The sequence below is a fragment of the Chelonia mydas genome, chromosome 26 (assembly GCF_015237465.2).
Source record: "Chelonia mydas isolate rCheMyd1 chromosome 26, rCheMyd1.pri.v2, whole genome shotgun sequence".
Lineage (NCBI taxonomy): Eukaryota > Metazoa > Chordata > Testudines > Cheloniidae > Chelonia > Chelonia mydas.
The window spans coordinates 11776726-11800793 of record NC_057859.1 but is presented as its reverse complement, the minus strand read 5'-3'; the positions used below and the strand labels follow the sequence as shown (position 1 = coordinate 11800793).

General features: G+C 47.8%; 1 protein-coding gene across 3 annotated transcripts in view; it reads right to left on the bottom strand.

The window, feature by feature from the left end:
* Positions 1–12109, bottom strand: part of HK2 (hexokinase 2) — a 65681-nt gene extending 53572 nt beyond the window's left edge. The window contains exon 1 of one of the 3 annotated variants that reach the window (XR_006287523.1): positions 11778–11966. Coding sequence is in view for 2 of the 3 variants with exons in the window: in XM_027827808.3 (XP_027683609.2) it covers positions 11778–11840 (63 nt within the window). In the remaining variant the exon portion in view is untranslated. Of the gene's footprint in view, positions 1–11777 lie in introns of all 3 variants that reach the window. The other 2 variants (XM_027827808.3, XM_043536242.1) reach the window with 2 other exon arrangements.
* Positions 12110–24068: the final 11959 nt, after the last annotated feature.

Below are 24068 nucleotides of genomic sequence, written 5' to 3'. Positions count from 1 at the left end.
GCCTCTCTTTAGTGAGAAGTACAGGCAGTTTTCGGGAGCCCAGTCGGGCCGTCCTCACCAGAGACACACACCCTCCTTCCCAAGCCAAAGTATTTATTTTTCCTCCCTTTCCCCCACTTCACTGCTGATCCTTCTCTCCCGCTGCCCCATGGTGCTGCTGGTGGAAAATCTTTCCTTCCCCACATGGTAGCCAAGTGCTTTCCAATCACTTGCCAGCTGAGATCCACAATATTTGCTCTTCCACCTCCACCTATGGCAAGGTACAGCGAGCAGAGAGCACGCAACACGCTTGCTCAACACCACGGTGCCCGGTTTGTGACTACATGGTGATGCGCCTTGGCTGATCCCCACAAACCCCTCTCACTATAAGTCTGGTGCTTGCCAAGATCCTGATGTACTTACGATTCCACGGTATTAAAAATAATCAGCAATGTCAAGAAGCGGGGTGACCTTCCGCTAATTCCACAAAGCTCTTTAAAGCCTGGATCCATCATCTCCTGAGGCTACTAGCTAGAAGGTAGACTAATGGCTAACACAGGCAAGGCTGTAAGTCATGCTATCCCAAAGCCAGTCTGGGGAACAGCATTAAATGAATTTAAAAATATATATAATGTCAGCAACTACATGAGCTAGGTTAGAGAAATGGCCAAGTTTGGTTTCAAACTGAGGTCCCATTGAGCAAATAGTCCCCGCAGCTGAGGTATTAAGGCCCTGATTCAGCAAAATACTTAAGCATGTGCTTTAGCCTAGTGATTTCAGGGACTACGCCGGGTGGGACATCACCAGTCTGAAACCAAGACTGACCATTCTCATGGAGCTCAGAGTTATAAACAAGTGTTTTATTGAATCAGGGCCAAAGTGATGACTCTGGACTCCAAGTAAGTTATAACGAAGCAGCATTTGTGGCTATTCGGACGGCATACGGGATGCTGAAACGCAAAACTATTTGGAAATTGACTATGTTATTTAGGAATGACCAGGAATGAAATTATTTGGCAATTAAATATATAACCCCACAATGCTATGTTGTTCCAATTAGCCATCTGTATTTAATGTAAGTAAATTTACATCTAATTATACAGGTACGATCTGGCAAGATGGGAGAATTAGTTTGTGACTGTGACAGATGAATGCCTTTGGGGAGGAACATCCTCGTTGGTTGTTCTACCTTTTTAAGATCATTGTCAATCTCAAATCAATAAGTTACTCGAGTGCAATCTGGAAAAGGAAATTTCTTTGGGATGGAAAAAAGTTTCACAAGTTAATGGTGTTTCCCTGAGGAAATCAAAACCAGGTAGGTGGCACAAAGTTGTAGTACTGAGTTTAAGATGGCATGTGTTATACATATTTATAGCACACACAGCAGAGAAAAACGTTACACTTGGGCAGAAGTTTAGTTCAAACCTCAAGAATTGTTAAGATTCCAGCAGAATGAGACACGAACAATCTGGAATGAGCTACGGAAAGACACCTAAAAGATTCATTTCCTGTTCCTTATTCTCCTATTAGCAATTGTCCAGACACTGTAAAAGCAAACCCTGAATCACAATTAGAGATATAGACTAAAGCAGGTGTAATGAGTAGGGGGCAATTTAAAATAGCTACCAGCTATTTAAAAATACCTCCAAGCATATTCTGTATAAAGCAGAAAATCAAAGTCTAAAAACTAAGTCCTTGAAAAACTGACTATGGGGTAGTCCGCTTCTTTTCCTAAACTGAACAGCTGCCGTGTTTCACCCCAGAGGTCGCTGCATTTCACCCGGGGGTGACAGGATCCCTACATAGCCCTTACTTCACAGGTGTGTTAAGAGGCTTATGTAGTTCATATTAGAGAAGCGTTTTTGAGATGCTCAGCTGACAGAAATTGTAAGAGACCTAAGCAGTGATTATGAATAACTGCAATCCCTATTTGTGGAATTAAACCAAAGAAGGGAAGAAACTGAAATTACACATCTTTTACCATCCCGCATGATCTCTGTTGGCAGCGTAGCTTTGGGAGAAATAAAGTGGAGATGGCCCTGAAACCACAACCCCAGAGCGAAAGCAGCCCCAAACTTTAAATTCAGATCCACATCCAAATTCTGCAGCTCGGGCCCATCTCTGTGTGCACACAGCTGCATTCCTGTAACATGGGGACTGGTTACAGAAACCCTGTGCAAAGTCTACTGTTATTGCCAATATGTTATGACTGAAGCCTCCATCAAATTATAGAGAAAAGGGAAATGAATATTTTAAATACATACTTATTTCACCTTTAGATAATGGTTGGACTTTTTGAGGGTAGGAAGTGAAGAATGATTGACACAAAACAAGGGTGCTCATGGCTGAAGAACAAGTCTCAGCTAATTTTGGGTGGGCACTTGGGAACAATTTGTGCAGCAGCAAAGGACAGGACAGATGTACCTTCCTCAATGGTCAAGTTGTGAGGTTTCTCCTTTTCCTGCAAACTTGTCTCCCTCCTCTTGAGCACATGAGGTTAGCAAGGGGCTTGATTCTGTATTTATGTCCATTTTGTTTTCTGGCTGGATAAGATGTAAACCTTCAGGGCTGTCAATTTAGCACTTGGTTCATTTTCTGTCTTGTTATGTAGCATGGCCTACTGGATAGAGCACTGGGCTAGGGCTCAGAATACCTGGGTTCTATTCCCAGCTCTGCTACCTGCTGGGTGACCTTGGGCAAGTCACTTCCCCTCCCTGAACCTCAGTTTCCTCATCTGTAAAATGGGCATAATGATATTGCCCTCCTTTGTAAAGCACATTGAGATCTACTGATGAAGAGCGTTAGGTATAGTTATTACTTTATTAATACACACTTATATTATCTTAGCACCTAATAGCTCCGATCAGATCAGGGCTAGGTGCTGTACAAACATGTAATAACAGGTTTCAGAGTAACAGCCGTGTTAGTCTCTATTCGCAAAAAGAAAAGGAGGACTTGTGGCACCTTAGAGACTAACCAATTTATTTGAGCATAAGCTTTCGTGAGCTACAGCTCACGTCATCGGATGCATACTGTATATGCATCCGATGACGTGAGCTGTAGCTCACGAAAGCTTATGCTCAAATAAATTGGTTAGTCTCTAAGGTGCCACAAGTCCTCCTTTTCTCTAAACACGTAATAAAAGACATTCCCTGGCTTTAAGAGCTCACAATATAAAGTGTACACCTTAAGGACCTGATGCTACAAACATTTAAGCGTGTGAGGAGTTTTGTTCAAATTCAGTTCAATGTTTTCATGTGGAAAGAGTTAAACCCCATGCTCGAGTGCTTGCAAGATTGGTCCCCTCAATGCAGCCACTTGTAGGAGTAAAATCACTCAGGGGTAAAAGCACACAAGTGCTTGAAGAATCAGCAACTCCCATGGAGTTAGTAACAGTACTAGGAGCAAAAGGAATGAAGAATCAACCTAATGGTTAAAGATTAAGGGTGACATTGTATGGATTAAAGCAGTACTCCAGTTATGTGGATCTTTTGTCTTGCTTTTGTTTCCCCAATCGAGTGGCAACACTTATCTGACTACATCTGAATGTTTTGTAAATCATAGCATGATAGTAGCTTCCTGTTAAGTACAAACACTTCCTGCATAACAAAGATAATGCAGCATGGGAAGTACTACAGAGCTGTTTATTTTAATGCAAAAGAACCCGGGCACATGCTTGTCTTAAATTATTTTTGCGTGCTGGCCCTCTGAAGGAGAGCAATGCCATTTGCCTTTTTCTATGAATCATCACTTCATTTTTTGGCTGATTTGTTCAGCTCCACAGACATGGCAAGAATTAAATTCAGAATAAATGTGTCCGGCTCTACAGTGTTTTCTCTCTCTAGTTCTTAGATCTGCTTGTGCATTTTAGAAGCACTGAGAGAATTTAATGTTAAAAAACATTAAAGGCCTTTTTTTTTTGTGGTGGTGGACTGAAAGTTCGGTGTGTGTTAGAAAGAGCTTGTGTTTAAGCTGCAAAGTTTGGATCCGGATTTAACAGCCCCATGGTGATCAGTTCAAATCTGGGATTTTGGTTTGACCTGCTCCACTGACAAGCCATTTACAATAGCCAGCCACAAATCAGGATGTGAAATACCCTTGAAGTTCAGGGGTTTAGTTTAGGCCTGATCTCTGCATAGAAGTTCTGCTTGGTATCAGGAACTTCTTCCCAAGTCCCACAGGATGGTGGCCCCAGTAGGTTTTCATTTTTACTCCCCATCCCACCTACGGATTAGTAAAAATGTAATTAAAAAATGAAAGTTTCTCAAATTCTGAAGCACAAAATAATACTTTGAGGTCCTCTGATGAAAGACACTGTACAAACATTAAGCAATTCTCAAAACATCCCTAAGAGGCTGGCAGATAGATCACCGGACCCGCCACTAAAATGCAGTCACTTTGGTGGGGAATGCAGCAAGCGTTTAACAGCACAGAGTGACACTGCTCCCAGTTTAGGACAGGAAGCAAATAAACACCCATCTAGCACTTTGTATCATCAGTGGATTTCAAAGTGCTTTGCAAAATTGGTGTTTTTATCCCCATTTTACAGAGGGGGAAACTGAGGCACGATGAGGTGAGAGCGACTTGCCCTAGGTCACATTCTGAAGCAGCAGAAGTGCAGGAAACAGAAACCATTTCCCAGCTTTGGCCTATTGCCACAGCTAAGACCATCTCCAAACATACTGGTAAATTTAGGTCGGCAAATGTGATCACACGGGTGAGCATCAAGGGGTGGCCTAACACAACCCACACACACACACACACACACACACACAGAGCTTAAAATCTTAGGGACAGAAGGAAGAAATTCTGCCAGCTACTAAATTACAAGTCACGATATGCTGCGTGACTGTGTTTTGGGTACGGATTGCTAGTATTGACACTGATCCAGGAATTGCTCAGCGTTTTGCAGGAAGATGCTGCCGGCCCTCACCCCCAACCGACTGCCCTGGAAGAACTCGTCACTTTGCAGAAATAAACCCCATTGTGACTTTACGAGAGCAGCAAAGCCTGACACTCCTCCCGGATCCTATTGCAGCACACTACAGCCTGAGTCAGACAATTTCCTGTACAGCCAGTTTCCTCCCCACCCCCCTCCCTCAGGAGTCTCATTTTACAGGACAAAGCATGCGAACGGGACGCCTCGAGGGGTGGGGAGTAAGGAACCAATTACTAAGAGAAGTCATGCTACAGTGCATCATCAAGGACCGACATACTCAGTCTTGCCCTCACCGAGCGTTTTACGAGAAACCAGCTGCTGTTCGCAGCAGCCTAAGTGCAGCCCCCAGGAAAACCCCCACCCCAGCGCAGGGAGCATTTGACGCTTGTGGCTCGAAGCACAGAAACCAAAAGCTACTGTGTATTCCAGCCAAGCTTCCATTCAGCTGCTATCAGCTACTGCTGTTGCCACAGGACAAGAGAGGCCAGACAGAGATGAACTGTGATAAAACAGCCTCTGGGTTTTGTTACCTCATTTCCACCCCCCCGCCCCCATTAACTTTATATTGCGAACTCTTAAAGCCAGGGAATGTCTTTTATTACGTGTTTGTGCAGCACCTAGCCCTGATCTGATTGGAGCTATTAGGTGCTAAGATAATATAAGTGTGTATTAATAAAGTAATAACTATACCTAACGCTCTTCATCAGTAGATCTCAACGCGCTTTGCAAAGGAGGGCAATATCATTGTGCCCATTTTACAGATGAGGAAACTGAGGTTCGGGGAGGGGAAGTGACTTGCCCAAGGTCACCCAGCAGGTAGCAGAGCTGGGAATAGAACCCAGGTATTCTGAGCCCTAGCCCAGTGCTTTATCCAGTAGGCCATGCTATATAACAAGACAGAAAATGAACCAAGTGCTAAATCGACAGCCCTGAAGGTTTACATCTTATCCAGCCAGAAAACAAAATGGACAGCAGGAGGACCCCACCAGAGTCCCTCCACCTTGACACAATACTATTGTCCAGCTGGCTCATTGTGCCCCCAGGCCCCTCCACCGGAGTGTGGTGGTGGGACTTTATCCAGTCCCTCAATGGCAGGTATCCACAATGCAGAAACCACCACAATGGGATGCTGAGCAGAGAGGCCCTTAGAAGAGCTGCCTGCAGGGCAAAAGTGAAGGTGATTGGCTGGGTATTTTGAGAAAGCTTGTCTGCCACAGACACTGCTGGACTCGTTCAGTGGCTGGAAGTTGCCAGTGTCCAGGGAACCATCCACCCACCATCCTTCCCCAGCATAACGACAGTCACAGTTTAAAAGAAAGACAATGACACTGAGATTTAAGAATGACTCCAAGTGACAAGGGGAAGAAGACACTTAAATCCTTCCTCTAAGCAAGCGAAAGAAAGAGCCAGTCACGTCAGAAAATGGTCAGGTGGACTGGTATCCAAAGGAAAGTGGAAGTTTTACAACTCTGCAGAAGATGGAAGGTTGATGACTTCCACATAGCCGACTTGACTTGAAGAGACAGACAGAGACACTGTACTGAAAGGGCGGCCTCATTATGAAAGTAAAATTAAATAACTTAAACTTAGCTATTATCCCTAATTAGTACCTTTAGCTAGAAGGAAAAGAAAAACAGACCAGCCCAATTTTTCAGCTCTGAATCACAAGTGTCCACATGCAGTTAGTACTTTTCCTAGCATTATTTCTGCCACAAATGACAGCAGTTAAAACATAATGGTTCAATCAACATTAATGTATGAGACACACAGCACCGACCCAGTGAATGTGCCACATTCAAATATTAATAGTCTTAGTGTTTTTAAAGCACCTTTCATCTGTGGATTTCAAAGTGCTCTGCAAACATTCATTAAGTTTACACAATCCCTTTGAGGTTTGACAAGTGTTACTTCGACCCAGTCTACAACTGGGCAAACTGAAGGTTAAGTGAGGTATGACTAGGACCCTGCCAAATTCACAGTCCATTTTGTCAATTTCATGGGATTTAAAAAAAAATCGTAAATTTCATGATTTCAGCTATTTAGATTTCACAGGGTTGTAATTGTCGGGATCCTGACCCAAAAAGGAGTTGTGGGGGGGTTGCAAGCTTATTGTAGGGGGGGCTGCAGTACTTCTGCCCTTCTTTCTGCACTACTCCTGCCAGCAGTCCTGCTTTCAGAGCTGGGCAGCTGGAGAGCGGCGGCTGCTGGCCAGGAGCCCAGCTCTGAAGGCAACACCTCACCAGCAGCAGCGCAGAAGTAAGCGTGGCAATCCCGTACCCTGCCACCCTTACTTCTGCACTGCTGCCTGCAGAGCTGGGTGGCCGGAGAGTGGCGGCTGCTGGCTGAGGGTCCAGCTCTGCAGGCAGCAGGGCAGAAGTAAGGATGGCATGGTATTGCCAACCTTACTTCTGCTCTGCTGCTGGAGGGGCGCTGTGTTTAGAGCCGGGCGCCTGGCCAACAGCTACTGCTTTCTGACCACCCAGCTCTGAAGGCGGCACAGAAGTAAGGGTGGCAATACCGTGACCCCCCCTTGCAAAAAAATAACCTTGCAACCCCCCTGCAACTCCTTTTTGGATCAGGACCCCCAATTTGAGAAACACTGGTCTCCCCCATGAAATCTGTATAGTATAGGGTAAAAGCACGAGACCAGATTTCACGGTCCGTGATGCATTTTTTATGCCCGTGAATTTGGTAGGGCCCTACTTATGCTACGTCCTGGCAACTCAGTAAGTGGGGAACAGAATCCAGGAGTGCAAGCTCAGGGACTCAAGCTCTAATCAAGAGACAACATGACCCCTTGAACAGGATTGTGATCAGGAACGGTTTCCATCAGCCGTGGTTGGAGCAACAGGATCCATAACCTGCTCAGATTTTTTTTGATTTTTTTTTTTTTAATATGTAAATACTCTGTTCTTCCCCGGTCAGTTCCATGAAGATGCAAGTTAATGAAGTGTCATTTCACTAAATCAGTCAGCCAAGGTTATTGGTGGTTCTCCAACTGTGGTTTGCAGAGGGTGGGCTGCCTACCTGGATCTCCTTGTTTCCAACTGCTAAGGTGCATTAGAAACAGCGAAGAGATACATTCACTACTTTCCGAATATTACTTTCCCGTGCATGCAACTGCAAAGGGGAGACGTGATGCAGTCCACACTGAAAAAGCTAGAGCACCTATGCGTTATTATTGTTTGATTTTATGGTGTCCAGAGGCCCCCAAGTAACAATGGCAGGCCCATGGCAGCCACATCGCAAGAGACAGCCAAACACAATCCACTGTCTTGACAAAGAAACAGCACACTCGGCGTTCAAAGTAGCATGGCCATTAGCTAAAGATTTTGGTTTTTTTTTTTAAATAAGAGGGCTTACAGAAGCTTATTTAATAAACAATTCTGAAAGAAATCCGAAGTCTGGAAGCAGTTATTCGGGGAAAGTATCTGTTAACCTATTTCATCATACATAAATGCAGCCAGTGTAGCTGAACCTTCTGTCGAGTGAAAAGGACTTGGGGCACCTTAGAGACTAACAGGGCCAATTATTGCTTGCAACTTTTTCCCACATCCGAACAATAACCTTTGTTTGCTCTCCCTAGCAAGAGTAGTTACTGAAACAGAGGGACAGACCATGCTTTGCACACCACGTTCCTGGTTTGGAACCAAGTGAAATTCCTTAAGAAAGAACTTTATGCTAAGTTACTGATAAGGGCATAGCAAACTGAGAACAGCAAGAAAACCCAGAGCTAAGGCACCAACACTATTTGCCTACCTCCTGTGTCTTGTTACATTACATATATCATAGGAGCTGATTCCACTGTTACACAAGCCCCATTATATCTAAATGCAATGGAACAAGACGGAAGCCTAAACTATATTTCTTTACATATCAACTTGATTTTTGCTCGGTATTTTTACTTCCAATTTAATGCAACCACCACCAGGGACATCACAGACATGGTAGCATTTCTTGGTTTTACATCTGGTCTCCCTGGCGAGCGGGTTCTTATCTGTGTCACTCTTGCTACAAAGGGAACATATGGTACTAAAATGAGGAAGTGATTTTTTTTTCCCCCCGCTAAAAAGGAAGCATTAATTGGAATTTCGAAATCCTGATCAGCAGCTTCAGATGAGCTACAGCATCTGTGTGCATGTGTGTACAGCAGCGTATGACCGTAGCACTTAGAATTGAGCTTTACTGGGTGTCCATATATGTAACAAAAAGCTGGTCCGTCTCTAAGATCTAATTTAAGGACATTCACCAAACTAGCTGGAGAATTCAGAATCCATTTTCAGATAAAGTTTCACCACCAGAGTGCTTCTTTCCCCCCCCACCCCCGGCCAAAAAAAAAAAAGTGGGGGGAGGATTCACCTAACTGTTCATTTTCAGAGACCAACAGCTGGTTCTGTTCAAAGCAGGACAAATGCATTTCGCTTACTCAAATAAGCTAAACGAACACTAGTACATTTCAGTATGTCCACATTCTGAATACATAATTACTTGTGAAAATTGTAACTATACAATAATAGAGTGAGATCACACAATTTGTTGATTTGCATTTTCAATCCAAGGACTGAGACCGTGGTTTGCTCAAGTTATGCATAGGTTTTTTGTATTAATTTTTCTTTTTTTTTTTTAAAAGCACCGTTGATATATTTGCCGTTCACTTTCCAGACAAAGCAGGAGGCAGAGTTAATTTTTTTGTTTTCTAACTGGTATCAAAAAACACATTCATGATGTAACACAGGTTTGGTGGGGACTAAAATTGGGTTCAAAGCTCCCAGTCACAACATAATTCACTGCCTCCCCCTCTCAACTTCATCAAAAAGCCATTTATTTGGTTTGCAAATCCTGAGTGACCTAGACTATCTCCTCAACCCTGCTCTGTTACCCAAACCGGACATTCAGCATATATCCACACTGTGTCACCATCCTGCTAATGCTGACGCTCAGTGTGTCCCCAGTTAAACTCCCCTACCCCACAAGACGAGGGGGAAAGGAAAAGCATTGAACTGCAGGGTTTTGACACATGGCATCACTGAAAAACCCTGTTTGGGCTTGCAGGGAGGAACCCTCCAGGGAAGGTTTTCACATAAATCTAAGCATCCCACTCCGACACGTCCTAAAATAACCCTCACTCTTATAGACAGGGAGCCTAACCCTAAAGCAAAACTTTAAATCGCAAGGTCCCCGCCCACCATGGAGCAGGCCAAGGGGAGAGAACAATATTGGAACCCAAACAAGGATTTATATTTCACCACTGGCGCCCTGGGGGGGTGAGGGGGGCGCTCTAACCATGTGGCTCAAGCTAGGCCTGGGGATCAGGAAATCTGGGTTCACCTGAGCTCTGCCTTGGCCTTCCTATGGGACCTTGGGTAAGTTATAACCTGTCCCTCACCTCCCCTAGCCCCCAGCTATAAACTGGGGGACAATACTTACAACCTTCTGTGACTGGGGGTAAGAGCCCTGGCTGGAACAAGCTACAGGAAGGTTATTTTCTATAATGGGCCAAAGCAAAATCTCAAATCCACGGAGCGAGGAACTTTGGGATGCTTTAAAAGGAACAGTTTTGTTGGCTGACGGGAAAGCGCCCCCCTGATTTCCCAGCCGCCCCACCTACCCCAGGGCTGGGAGGGGGGGAGATTTAGCAGGCACTGAAAGGGTCTGGCGGACAGGGACATGGGTCCTGTAAAACCCAACAGCAGGAGTGGGATCTGCATTCCCAAACTGCCAGGAAATTAATCCCAGGGGCGCCCCCATCCATCCTGCTGGGCCAGGCAAGACAAGGGGAGCCAGAACAGACTTCCCTCCCCACAGACACTTTGCAGCCGCTTCCTTTCCAAGCACATCCGTGTGTTGGAACTAAACCCCCGGGGAGGGGAAAACGCCTGCAGAATCGGCCCCTTCCAGGATCAGGTCACATCCTTCCACCCACCCCTAGCCCGGTGGGCAGAACCCCCCAAACCAGAGCCACTTCTCCCCACGGCCCAGGGGGGGTGGAGTGGAGACATGAAGTCAAGGCAAGACCCCCTGGGGCCGGGGACCCCCCCCCTATTCTCACGATAAAAGCAAGGCAGTGGGAAGACCGGCCCCCCCTGCAGCTGCGGCCCAGGGGGTTAGGGCACCCCCCTCCCCAGCCCTCCCCCCCACTTGCCGGGTTTGCAAAGCGAGACACAGGACGTGAGGTATGCTCGGAGTTTCCCAGAATGGGACCTCCTAGGAGGGACCCTGAGCTGCCCCGTCCACCCGCCGCCCGGGCTCCCAGCCCCCCGGTACTGCCGGGGGCGGGGGGGGGGGGAGAAGCCCACTTCACACTCCCACTATTCACCCCAGCCAAAAAATAAATCGAGAGGGACGCACAGCCGAACACGGGTCAGCAATTCAACCTGACCTGGGGGGGGGGGGAGCGCTGCAGCTCCCCCACAAGGGGATGGGGGGGTAGCGGGGAGGCGCTGCAGCTCCCCCACAAGGGAATCCGGGGGGGGGACGGGGGACGGAAACACCCTCCCCCCCCACCCGGAGCCAGGTATCGCCCGCTCCAGTCCCCGGACCGGTGAGTTCTCCCCGACCGGACAGGCACATGCCCCACGTTTCGCTCACCCCCGGCTCGGGATCGATACCCACCGCAGAGCGAGCCGGCTCGGGAACGGCCTCCGCGCCCAGTCCGCCCGGGGATGGGGGCATCGGTTATAGCCTGCAAAGCCCGCCTCGATCCCTCCTCCAGCCCCGGGTCCCGCTCCGAGCCTCACTCACCCCCTTACTTACACACACACACACCCTTGCACACCCTTGCACACGCACACACCCTTGCACACGCACACACACGAGGTATCGAGCACTCAAGTATCGATGGGGGGGGGGCTGCGCCCACCTTCTGCCCTTGGTCATGGCTGAGCTCGGTGAAGAAGTAGGCGAGCAGGTGGGACGCGATCATCTTCCGCGGCGGGCGGGAGCCGACGCCGGTCTCGATCAGCCCGGCCCCGGCGGCGCAGGAGCGAGCGAGCGGGCAGCAGCCGGCACGTTAGTCACTTTCCGCTGCAACAATGTGGCTCATTCAAGAGATTCCCCCGGCCCGGGAGTGACGCGCCCCCGCCGCCCGGCTCCCATTGGCCAGGGCGGGAGGGTGTGTGCTCCGCGGGGGGCGGGGCGCGCGCCTCTGTCTGGGCGAGCTGGGGGCCTGTCCTCCCAGCTTGGGTCTGGGCGCGGGTCTGTGTGTCCGCACTGAATGTGGATATGCACACGGGTCTGTCTGCACGGCCCCTCTATGCATGGGTCTGGGCACGGGTCTGTCTGTCTGCACCGAATGTGGATATGCACACGGGTCTGTCTGCAGGGCCCCTCTATGCATGGGTCTGAGCACGGGTCTGTCTGTCTGCACTGAATGTGGATATGCACAAGGGGCAGTCTGCACGGCCCCTCTATGCATGGGTCTGGGCGCAGGTCTGTCTGTCTGCACTGAATGTGGATATGCACATGGGTCTGTCTGCACGGCCCCTCTATGCATGGGTCTGTCCGCCCACATAGGTCTGAGCACGGGTCTGTCTGTCTGCACTGAATGTGGATATGCACGAGTCTGTCTGCACGGCCCCTCTATGCATGGGTCTGTCCGCCCAGCGTGGGTCTGGGCGCAGGTCTGTCTGTCTGCACTGAATGTGGAAATGCACATTGGTCTGTCTGCACGGCCCCTCTATGCATGGGTCTGGGCGCGGGTCTGTCTGTCTGCACCGAATGTGGATATGCACACGGGTCTGTCTGCACGGCCCCTCTATGCATGGGTCTGAACACGGGTCTGTCTGTCTGCACTGAATGTGGAGATGAACACGGGTCTGTCTGCACGGCCCCTCTATGCATGGGTCTGAGCACGGGTCTGTGTGTCTGCACTGAATGTGGATATGCACATGGGTCTGTCTGCATGGCCCCTCTATGCATGGGTCTCAGCACGGGTCTGTGTGTCTGCACTGAATGTGGATATGCACACGGGTGTGTCTGCACGGCCACTCTATGCATGGGTCTGAGCACGGGTCTGTCTGTCTGCACTGAATGTGGATATGCACAAGGGGCAGTCTGCACGGCCCCTCTATGCATGGGTCTGAGCACGGGTCTGTCTGTCTGCACTGAATGTGGATATGCACAAGGGGCAGTCTGCACGGCCCCTCTATGCATGGGTCTGAGCACGGGTCTGTGTGTCTGCACTGAATGTGGATATGCACATGGGTCTGTCTGCACGGCCCCTCTATGCATGGGTCTGTCTGTCTGCACTGAATGTGGATATGCACAAGGGGCAGTCTGCACGGACCCTCTATGCATGGGTCTGAGCACGGGTCTGTCTGTCTGCACTGAATGTGGATATGCACATGGGTCTGTCTGCATGGCCCCTCTATGCATGGGTCTGAGCACGGGTCTGTGTGTCTGCACTGAATGTGGATATGCACACGGGTCTGTCGGCACGGCCCCTCTATGCATGGGTCTCAGCACGGGTCTGTGTGTCTGCACTGAATGTGGATATGCACACGGGTGTGTCTGCACGGCCACTCTATGCATGGGTCTGAGCACGGGTCTGTCTGTCTGCACTGAATGTGGATATGCACAAGGGGCAGTCTGCACGGCCCCTCTATGCATGGGTCTGAGCACGGGTCTGTCTGTCTGCACTGAATGTGGATATGCACAAGGGGCAGTCTGCACGGCCCCTCTATGCATGGGTCTGGGCGCAGGTCTGTCTGTCTGCACTGAATGTGGATATGCACATGGGTCTGTCTGCACGGCCCCTCTATGCATGGGTCTGTCCGCCCACATAGGTCTGAGCACGGGTCTGTCTGTCTGCACTGAATGTGGATATGCACATGGGTCTGTCTGCACGGCCCCTCTATGCATGGGTCTGTCCGCCCACATAGGTCTGAGCACGGGTCTGTCTGTCTGCACTGAATGTGGATATGCACATGGGTCTGTCTGCACGGCCCCTCTATGCATGGGTCTGAGCACGGGTCTGTCTGTCTGCACTGAATGTGGATATGCACAAGGGGCAGTCTGCACGGCCCCTCTATGCATGGGTCTGGGCGCAGGTCTGTCTGTCTGCACTGAATGTGGATATGCACATGGGTCTGTCTGCACGGCCCCTCTATGCATGGGTCTGTCCGCCCACATAGGTCTGAGCACGGGTCTGTCTGTCTGCACTGAATGTGGATATGCACGAGTCTGTCTGCACGGCCCCTCTATGCATGGGTCTGTCCGCCCAGCGTGGGTCTGGGCGCAGGTCTGTCTGTCTGCACTGAATGTGGATATGCACATTGGTCTGTCTGCACGGCCCCTCTATGCATGGGTCTGGGCGCGGGTCTGTCTGTCTGCACCGAATGTGGATATGCACACGGGTCTGTCTGCACGGCCCCTCTATGCATGGGTCTGAACATGGGTCTGTCTGTCTGCACTGAATGTGGAGATGCACACGGGTCTGTCTGCACGGCCCCTCTATGCATGGGTCTGAGCACGGGTCTGTGTGTCTGCACTGAATGTGGATATGCACATGGGTCTGTCTGCATGGCCCCTCTATGCATGGGTCTGAGCACGGGTCTGTCTGTCTGCACTGAATGTGGATATGCACACGGGTCTGTCTGCACGGCCCCTCTATACATGGGTCTGGGCACGGGTCTGTCTGTCTGCACTGAATGTGGATATGCACACGGGTCTGTCTGCACGGCCACTCTATGCACGGGTCTGGGCACAGGTCTGTGTGTCTGCACTGAATGTGGAGATGCACATGGGTCTGTCTGCACGGCCACTCTATGCATGAGTCTGTCTGCACTGAATGTGGATATGCACACGGGTCTGTCTGCACGGCCCCTCTATGCATGGGTCTGGGCACGGGTCTGTCTGTCTGCACTGAATGTGGATATGCACACGGGTCTGTCTGCACGGCCACTCTATGCACGGGTCTGGGCACAGGTCTGTCTGTCTGCACTGAATGTGGATATGCACATGGGTCTGTCTGCACGGCCCCTCTATGCATGGGTCTGTCCGCCCAGCATGGGTCTGGGCGCGGGTCTGTCTGTCTGCACTGAATGTGGATATGCACATGGGTCTGTCTGCATGGCCCCTCTATGCCGTGGTCTGTCTGTCTGCACGGAATGTGGATATGCATTAGTCTGTCTGAGCCCAGGGATGTGTGTCTTCTTGTTGGCCCTGTGCATGGGTCTGTCTGTCTGAGCACAGATGTCTCTATGTGCCCTTCATGTGTCTGTGCATGAGTCTGCCTGTCTAAGCACAGGGCAGTGTGTCTGCACGCACTGCATGTGGCTATGCCTGCGTCTGTCGGAGCACGGGTGCCTCTCTGCACTACATGTTAGAGAGGCAACTTGGGGGAGGTAATATCTTGCATTATACCAGCGTGTCTGAGCACAGACAGGGCTGTGTCTCTGTCTGTGCACCGCATGTATCTAGGTGTGGGTCAGTCCATCTGAGCACAGAACTATGCATCTGTCCGTGCTGCACGGGTCTATGCATGATCGGCTTGAATAAAGAAACCTTACAGACAACTACGTATATACAAGAAACCCACGGATTGCCACACCTACCTTCACAGATCCAGCAATCACCCCAAACACACCAAGAAATGTGTTCTCTACAGCCAGGCTCTCAGATACCATAGAATATGCTCTGAGAAGAAAGTCCAGGATCGATACATGAACACACTAAAAACTGCCTTCACCAAACAAGGACACTCCACCAGAGAAGTAGATCACATCGTGAAATAGGCCACCAGACAACCTGCTTCAATATAGAAATAAAACCCCTTCCAGCCCCTAGTTGTCACCTGCCAACGGACACCAAAGCCCATATTAGGTATCATCAAACAATTACAGCCCACACTCGATGGAGACCACATCCTGAAAGAAATCTTTCCTGAACCCCCTCTTCTGGCCTTCAAACAACCCTCTAGCCTCTCCAAGCTCATCATCATAAGCAAGCTCCCCGTAGACCAGAACACACCAACTTAAAAGTAAAGGAGTACTTGTGGCACCTTAGAGACTAACCAGTTTATTTGAGCATGAGCTTTCGTGAGCCACAGCTCACTTCATCGGATGCATAGCTTAAAACTTAAAAGTGGCACCGGACCATGTCAGAACAACAGATGCAAAACCTGTAGACACATCTCCATTGTTACAATCATCAACATCCCCCCACAACAACGCTTTCAAGATCCATGGGTCCTACACATGCCTATCACAACATGTGGTGTACCTCATCCAGTGCACTCAATAACAGTGCCCCAATAACAACTATTTGGGTCAAACCAGACAGTCGCTACACTCTTGAATAAAACTCACACAGAGAAATGATAAAATACAAAAACACCCTATCACCTGTGGGTGAACAATGTTCACAAAACAATCACTCTATCTCTGACCTCTCCGTCCCCATCCTCAAAGGAAACCTGCACAGCACCTCCAAAAGATGAGCCTGGAAGCTTACATTTATAACTTTGCTTGACACTAAAAATCATGGATTGAATAGAGACACTGGATTTATGGCTTATTGCAACAATCTCTAACCCCTCCAGTTGCCCCACACCACCAGCTTTCCCCCTGCCCTCCCTATGACTGAGAGGTGTTAACGGTCCACTTCATTTTGAAGGGTCCCTTGAAAAATGTCCTAACTACTTATGCTAAACAATCCGCTCCACTTCCTATTTAGCTGTGACACTCTGGGCTTGTCTTCATGTACAGCGCTGCACCAGCACCACCGTGGTACTTTAGTGAAGACGCTCCTATGACCATGGGAGAGCTTCTCCCGTCCGCACACTTAATCCCTCTCCCCGAGAGATGGTAGTTATGTCTGCACCATGCATTAGGTCGGTGTAACTACATCACACAGGAGTATGGGTTCACACCCCTGAGCGATGTAATTGTATTGATGTAGCTACGTAGTGTAGACCTGGCCTCTGACTACATTTCCCAAGAATATTTTGTATGTGTGTGATGTGCATGTTTTGTATCTGTGTGAGATTTCAATGTCTACATTTGTGTGTGTAGTGTGCGTGTGTGTGTGTGGAGGGGAGTTGTGCATGACATATATTTCCCAGCCCCAGAAGAGGTTTGTGGAAGCTCGAAAACTTGTTTCTCTTACCAACCGCAGTTGGTCCAATAAAAGATATTACCCCTCACCCACCTTGTCTTTCTAATATCCTGGGACCGACACAGCTACAACACTGCATACGCATGGGTCTGTCTATCTGAGCACAGCGCCGTGTGTCAGTCCGCACTGCATGTGTCTATACATGGGTCTGCCTGTCTGAGCATAGGGCCGTGTGTCTAGGCTGAGCATAGGGTCTGTCGGAGGGCCGGGCTGTTTGTGCTGCGTGGGTCTAGTTTGTATGGCTGTCTGTGCACGGGTCATCTGCCTGTGGATCAATCACTGCACGGACCTCTCAGCCAACGGGTCTGTGCATAGGAATGTGTGTGTGTGTCAGTTATTGAGTGAGTCTGTTTGTCAGAGCTGGCTTTAGGGTTTTGGAAGCCCCCAGCAAGGTTATTCAAGGGGAGGGGAGGGAGGAAGCTGCTCCCTTCCCCAGAGCAGGAGGATCATCCTGTTACAACACAAGATAGACAACAGCAGAGCCCCTACTAGTCTCACAGTAAAACTGAGAGTGACTCACAGAATTGCTAACAGGGCATGAGCACTCACACACACAAACACATGGACACACAGGGATGTCATGTGCAACACAGGATAGCAGGGGGCTGCGAGTTCTCCTCGGAACACGTCTTACGCGCCTCTCTCTCCTGCTAATTCGACAGGAGTCAGCCTCCGCTGCCTGTATCGTTTCTACCCATCAGACGGGTTTTAGCAGCCTCTTTCCTTCATGCCTGGAGATTTGTGTATGTGTGTGTGTGTGTGTGCAGTGCTTATTTAACCATTATAGATGCTCTGACCTCTTCTGTGGAAGCCGTCCTTTCAAACAGTTTTAAGAAATTCCAACAGTCAGCAGATGTGTCGTAGAGTGATTACTTTGGGAGGATATAGAGTCAAGTTCCATTTCAAACCCTTCTACCAATGAAATTCAGGATTTCAAAAAAAGCATGGAGCTTGTCCAATGCAGCCAACAAAGCCTGCTTTCCTCAGCCAAACTCCATCCTTTTTGGTTTTTTTGTGAGTAAACCAGGCCTTGGCTGACCTTATTTCATCATGCAAAAGTTAGAGCTAGGCGTGTGCCTCTTAACGCTGGGGAGAGTTACGTCAAGCGATGATTCCATATAATCTTTTCAGCGTGACTCCATTTCATTGGCCCCCTCATCCAGCTTTTGCTAAGTACCAAACTCTTTGTAGTGAGGGCAAAATTAAAACATAGTGTTGGATAAAAATAACACAGCACATCTGTCCCTTTTCTCCCTATGCTGGGGTTTGAATTACAAAGGGAACATGTGTCTTCTGGAGGTTAGAACAGGAGCCTTGAAGCCAGGACTCCTCTTCTAGATCTTATTCTTTCCTTGCTTTGCCTGGTCAGTGCCTCACTTAACGTTTCTGTTCCTCGGTTTCACCATCTGTGAATCAATATATTTGGGTCTGTGATGGAGTGGATTGGGCACTAGACAGGGAGTCAGGAGACCTGGAGTCTATTCCCACCTCTGCCACTGACCTACTGGGTGACCTTTGGCAAATCCCTTTGCCTTTTCGTTTCCCTCCTTCCCTATGACAGGTTTCAGAGTAACAGCTGTGTTAGTCTGTATTCGCAAAAAGAAAAGGAGTACTTGTGGCACCTTAGAGACTAACCAATTTATTGCTTATGCTCAAATAAATTGGTTAGTCTCTAAGGTGCCACAAGTACTCCTTTTCTTTCTCCTTCCCTATGTTTGACTTATGTATTTAGCCTGTAAACTCTTCAGAGCAGGGATTGTCTCTTGCTATGTGTATCCACAATGTCTAACACAATGATCTTGGGTTTCAATGCATGCAATACGTTATCTTTATTTCATGGCACAAGCTCTTCCATTTCCTTTGCCCTTGATTCTGCTACCCTTACTCCCCATTCTTCTTCGGGCGTAGCCCCACTGAAACCAGCGGGATTATTTGCAGAGTAAGAGATTACTCAGTGTAAGTAAAGGTAATATAATCTGGTATTAGATTGCTTTATGACATTCTAAATAATCCCATTTTCAAACTATATCTTCAAATAAATTATTTTAGAATTCCTTTCACACAAAACGGCACTTCTCAGCTGTACAAAGAGACTGGCAATCATGCCAATAAACCCAGAATAGAGTGAACAATGATTCAAAGGCATTTCAAGCTGCACACTTCACCAAAACGCTGGAAGCAGAGAAGAAAATTATTTAATTTGGGGGATGGTTCATGAAATTGGATAATATTAATAAAAGAGCTATTTCCATTGACACAGATTTTTTTTAAAGACAATTGCAGATGCAGAGCTGTCTTATTATAGTGACAATAGCTTCTCCTTAGCTTTCAAGAAGGGAGTGTTGTCTAATGATCAGAGCACGGGTTTGGGAATCAGGAATCCTTGGTCCTATCTACAACCACCACTGACACACTGTGGGAGCCAGAGGCAAACTGGGCCTAATCCAAAGCATGCTGAAGTCAATGAAAAAGACTCCCAATGGGCTTTGGATTGACTCACTGTACCTCTGAACCTCATTTTCCCTATCTGTAAAATAGAGGTTCATTAACTAATGTTTGAGGTCCTTGAGTACAAGATGCCCTAGAAGAGCAAACCATGGGCCAGATTCTGAGCTAGGGTAAATTGGTGTAGTCATGGAGTTACACTGGTTTTTCCCATCAAAGGATCAGGCCCTCTTATAATTCTCCACCCAGCTATACTAATTTGCCTGAAGGAATCTTGGAGATCACATGACAAGAGCAAATACAACTTTCAACTGCGCCAATGTCCCTCACCGTTGCTCTCCAACCAAACAGAACATATTGGACCAAATTCAGCACCCCACGAAGCAGACATATTAATACATAGTTCTTACATAGCACTTTTCATCCATACATCTCAAAGCAGTCGGTATCATTATCCCCATTTTACAGAGGGAGAAATGAAGGCACAGAGAGGTGGAGTGACTAGAACAGAATCTAGGTATTTGGGGAGCCAATGGCCATTGTTTGTTGCACCTCTTTTCTGCAGTGCTGTAGGCATCCCGTTCAGAGGTATTTATGTGCTATTCATGTAATGAACTAGCTCTAAAACCCACTTGGCTGAGTGTGGTAGATACTTGGGATTATCTCAAAGCTGGAGGAATTTCAGAAGCTGCACCCAGTAAATTCTTGGGGTGTATTGGGGACAACTTTTTGTTTCAGAAAGTGGAGAAAGTAATCAGGAAGACAGCCATTTGCGACCTGATTCTGACTAACAGGGAGGAATTGTGACTCTGAAGGAGGAAGGCAATTTGGGTGCAAATGACCATGAAATGATAGATTACCTGTTTCTAAGGAAAGGAAGAAGTAAGACTACCAGAGTAAGGACAATGGACATCAAAAAATGGACCTTAACAAATTCAGAGAACTGGTAGGTAAGGTCCATGGGAAGAAAATCTAACGGAAGAAGGAATTAAGGAAAACTGGCAGTTTCTCAAGAAGATAATATTAAAGGCACAACTGCCAACTATCCCGATGCAAAGGAAAGACAGGAAGAATAGTTAGAAGCCAATATGGCTCCATCAGGAGCTTTCAATGACTTGAAAACCGAAAGGAATCCTACAAAACGTGGAAACATGGACAAATTGCTAAGGAGGAGTACAAAAGACCAGCACAAGTATGTAGGGACAAAATCAGAAAGGCTACAGCACAAAATTAATGACGCCTAGCAGGGGACATAAAAGGCAAGAAGAAGAGATTGTTTAAATACATTAGGAGTAAAAGAAAGACGAAGGAAAGTGTAGGTCTACTACTTGTGTGGGGAGGAGAGCTAATAACTGATGACATCAAGAAGGCTAAGCTGTTTAATGCCTATTTTGCTTCGGTCTTCACTAAAAAGGTTAATGGTGACCAAATCCTCAACACAATTAATATTAACAAGGGGGAAGGAACATAAGCCAAAATAGGGAAAGAACAGGCTAAAGAATATTTAGCTAAGTTAGACATATTCAAATCAGCAGGGCCTGATGAAATTCATCCTTGGGCTCTTAAAGAACAAGCTGAAGAAATCTTGGAACCATTAGCAATTATCTTTGAGAACTTATGGAGGACAAGTAAGGTCCCAGGGGACTGGAGAAGGGCTGACATAGTCCCTATATTTTAAAAGGGGGAACAAAGAGGACCCAGGGAATTAGATCCCAGTCAGCATAACTTTGATACCTGGAAAGATACTGGAACAAATTATTAAACATCAGTTTGTAAGCACTTAGAGAATAATAGGATTATAAGGAATAGCCAGCATGGATTTGTCAAGAACAAATAAGAACATAAGAACACCCATATTGAGTCAGACCAAAGGTCCATCTAGCACAGTATCCTGTTTTCTGACAGTGTCGAATGCCAGGTGCCCCAGAGGGAATGAACAGAACAGGTCATCATCAAGTGATCCATCCCCTGTTGCTCATTCCCAGCTTCTGGCAAACAGAAGCTAGGAACACCATCCCTGCTCATCCTGGCTAATACCATTGATGGACCTAGCCTCCATGAATTTATCTAGTTCTTTTTTGAACCCCGTTGTAGTCTTGGCCTTCATAACATCCTTTGGCAAGGAGTTCCACAGGTTAACTGTGCATTGTGTGAAAAAATGCTTCCTTTTGATTGTTTTAAACCTGCTGCCAATTCATTTCATTTGGTGGCCCCTAGTTCTTGTGTTATGAGAAGAAGTAAATAACACTTCCTTATTTACTTTCTCCACACAAGTCATGATTTTATAGACCTCTATCGTTTCCCCCCTTAGTCGTCTCTTTTCCAGTCCCAGTCTTATTAATCTCTCCTCATACGGCAGCCTTTCCATCCCCCTAATCATTTTTGTTGCCCTTTTCTGAACCTTTTCCAAGTCCAATATATCTTTTTTGAGATGGGGCAACCACATCTGTATGCAGTATTCACGATGTGGGCGTACCATGGATCTATATAGAGGCAATATGATATTTTCTGTCTTAATGTCTGGCACATGAACTTGGCAAAGGTATGGCAAGCATTGCTAAAACACAGGCACGCCTAAGTAGGCGATATTCATGTAAACACATTCCTGGGGGATGGCTCAGGAACACACTGACCCGGAGCAAGACAAGGATGGGAGGACAGGATGATGGATGGAGACGTTTTGTTCGAACCAGCAGGTACAAGGTGTTGGGTTGGGAACTACGTCAGGAGTGTTATACAGAACTCGTTTGTATCAATGTATAAAAGAGAAATCATAGGCATGGCACCTTTGTCCAGCCGAGTGGGCAGCAGGAAGTCCTGATGCTGACTGACCTGAGTCCAATGTCACGAGCATATCCGTGTTAGGGTACCTGTAGGGACTATGGGGCACAAGGACCAAGTGGGCCCAATCAACCATGTAGGCTGCAAATGGGGGAGACTTAGGCTAGGGGAAGCTGATTAGGACGAAGCTCACCTGTGAGGGAACAAATGGGACTTCTACAAAGGAAGCCTGCAGTCCCCCTCCATGAGGTAAGGGATGCGTCCGATGAAGTGAGCTGTAGCTCACGAAAGCTTATGCTCAAATAAATTTGTAAGTCTCTAAGGTGCCACAAGTCCTCCTTTTCTTTTTGCAAATACATTAAGGGCTCTTAGAAAGAGGACTGTGATCAATTGCTCTCTATGTCCACTGAAGGTAGGACAAGAAATAATTTAGGTGAGATATTAGGAAATATTTTCCAGCTGTACGAGTAGTTGAACTCCGGAATAGGCTTCCAATGGAAGTTGTAGAATCCCCATCACTGGAGGTTTCTAAGAACAGGTTGGACAAACACCTGTCAAGGATGATTTAGGTTTATTTGGTCCTGCTTCAGTGTAGGGGCCTGGACTTGAAGACTTCTTGAGGTTCCTTCAAGCCTGACACGTCCATGATTCTATGATTTACTTGTGTTCAGGCACCTGCCATTGACACATCTACCCACAGCTGCACCAGATACTTTCTGACAACATCTCATTAAGCCCACATCCACACACACCCTGAATTTAAAACAACCACTTCTTTACATTGCATTTTCTCACACATGTACCAGAAACCTTTAATTCAATGCCCAGCTGGCTCATGTTTCATTGTTTGAAATAGAAAACTGGCCTGGTTACTTTTGTTTCTCGGGCAGATGTAAGACAAAGCAATGGAACATATCCACCCCTCAGCTGTGCTGGAAGGCATAAATCCAAGATCCTGCTGACCTACCAGCCACTCTGCTAGGACGACCCGTACCTGCCGATAGTGGGCGGGGAGGGGGCACAAGGAAGGGCAGAGTGAGGGCAGAAGCTTCAGCAGATGTTACTGAGCATGCTCAGTCTGTGTGATCATGCTCAGTACAAGCCAAGCAGTTAAATCTGAGGGGGGTGCCGCCCCCCCCCACACACACATTGCTTCTGGACTAGCTGGCATGGAAACAGGCGTGGGATTAGAGCAGGAGTGGGAGCAAGGGCTGGCAGGAGCAGGAGAAGTTTGTCAGCACCACTAGGCAACACAACTAGGCTGGAACTAGGGGTGCTGCAGCACCCCTGGGCTTGAAGTGGTTTCCATTATATACAGGGTTTATAATATATATACATGCGTAACAGCACCCCTAGTATACAAATGGTTCCAGCGCCTCTACTAGGCAATGGAAGAGTTCCCAGTCAGATAATGATACTAAGCCGACCAGAAAGGAAGACTGCTTCCCTTAGGGTCCTATATAGCAGCCTTGGGATCACCTGGGTGGATCCTTGCCTGTGGACTGGCTGAAGAACCCTGGCTGAATGGGGTGGGGCCTATCAAAAGAGGTCACTGTCTCTGACTCATCACACTTTCTGGCTCAGGCTCAGAGGTGACTCAGGAATGACTCATCACACAATCCCCACTCAGCACAATGTCCCCTCCAGATTCCTAAGGGCTTGTCTACACTACAGACGCGACAGCGGTGCAGCTTCTGGGTCACTACAGTGTGGACCCTGTAGTGGTTTTTCTGTCACTGTAGTTAATCCACCCCAACAGACTATGTTAATCTACGTGTCTGATAATTCTGTTCTGTACCAGAGCTTCAAC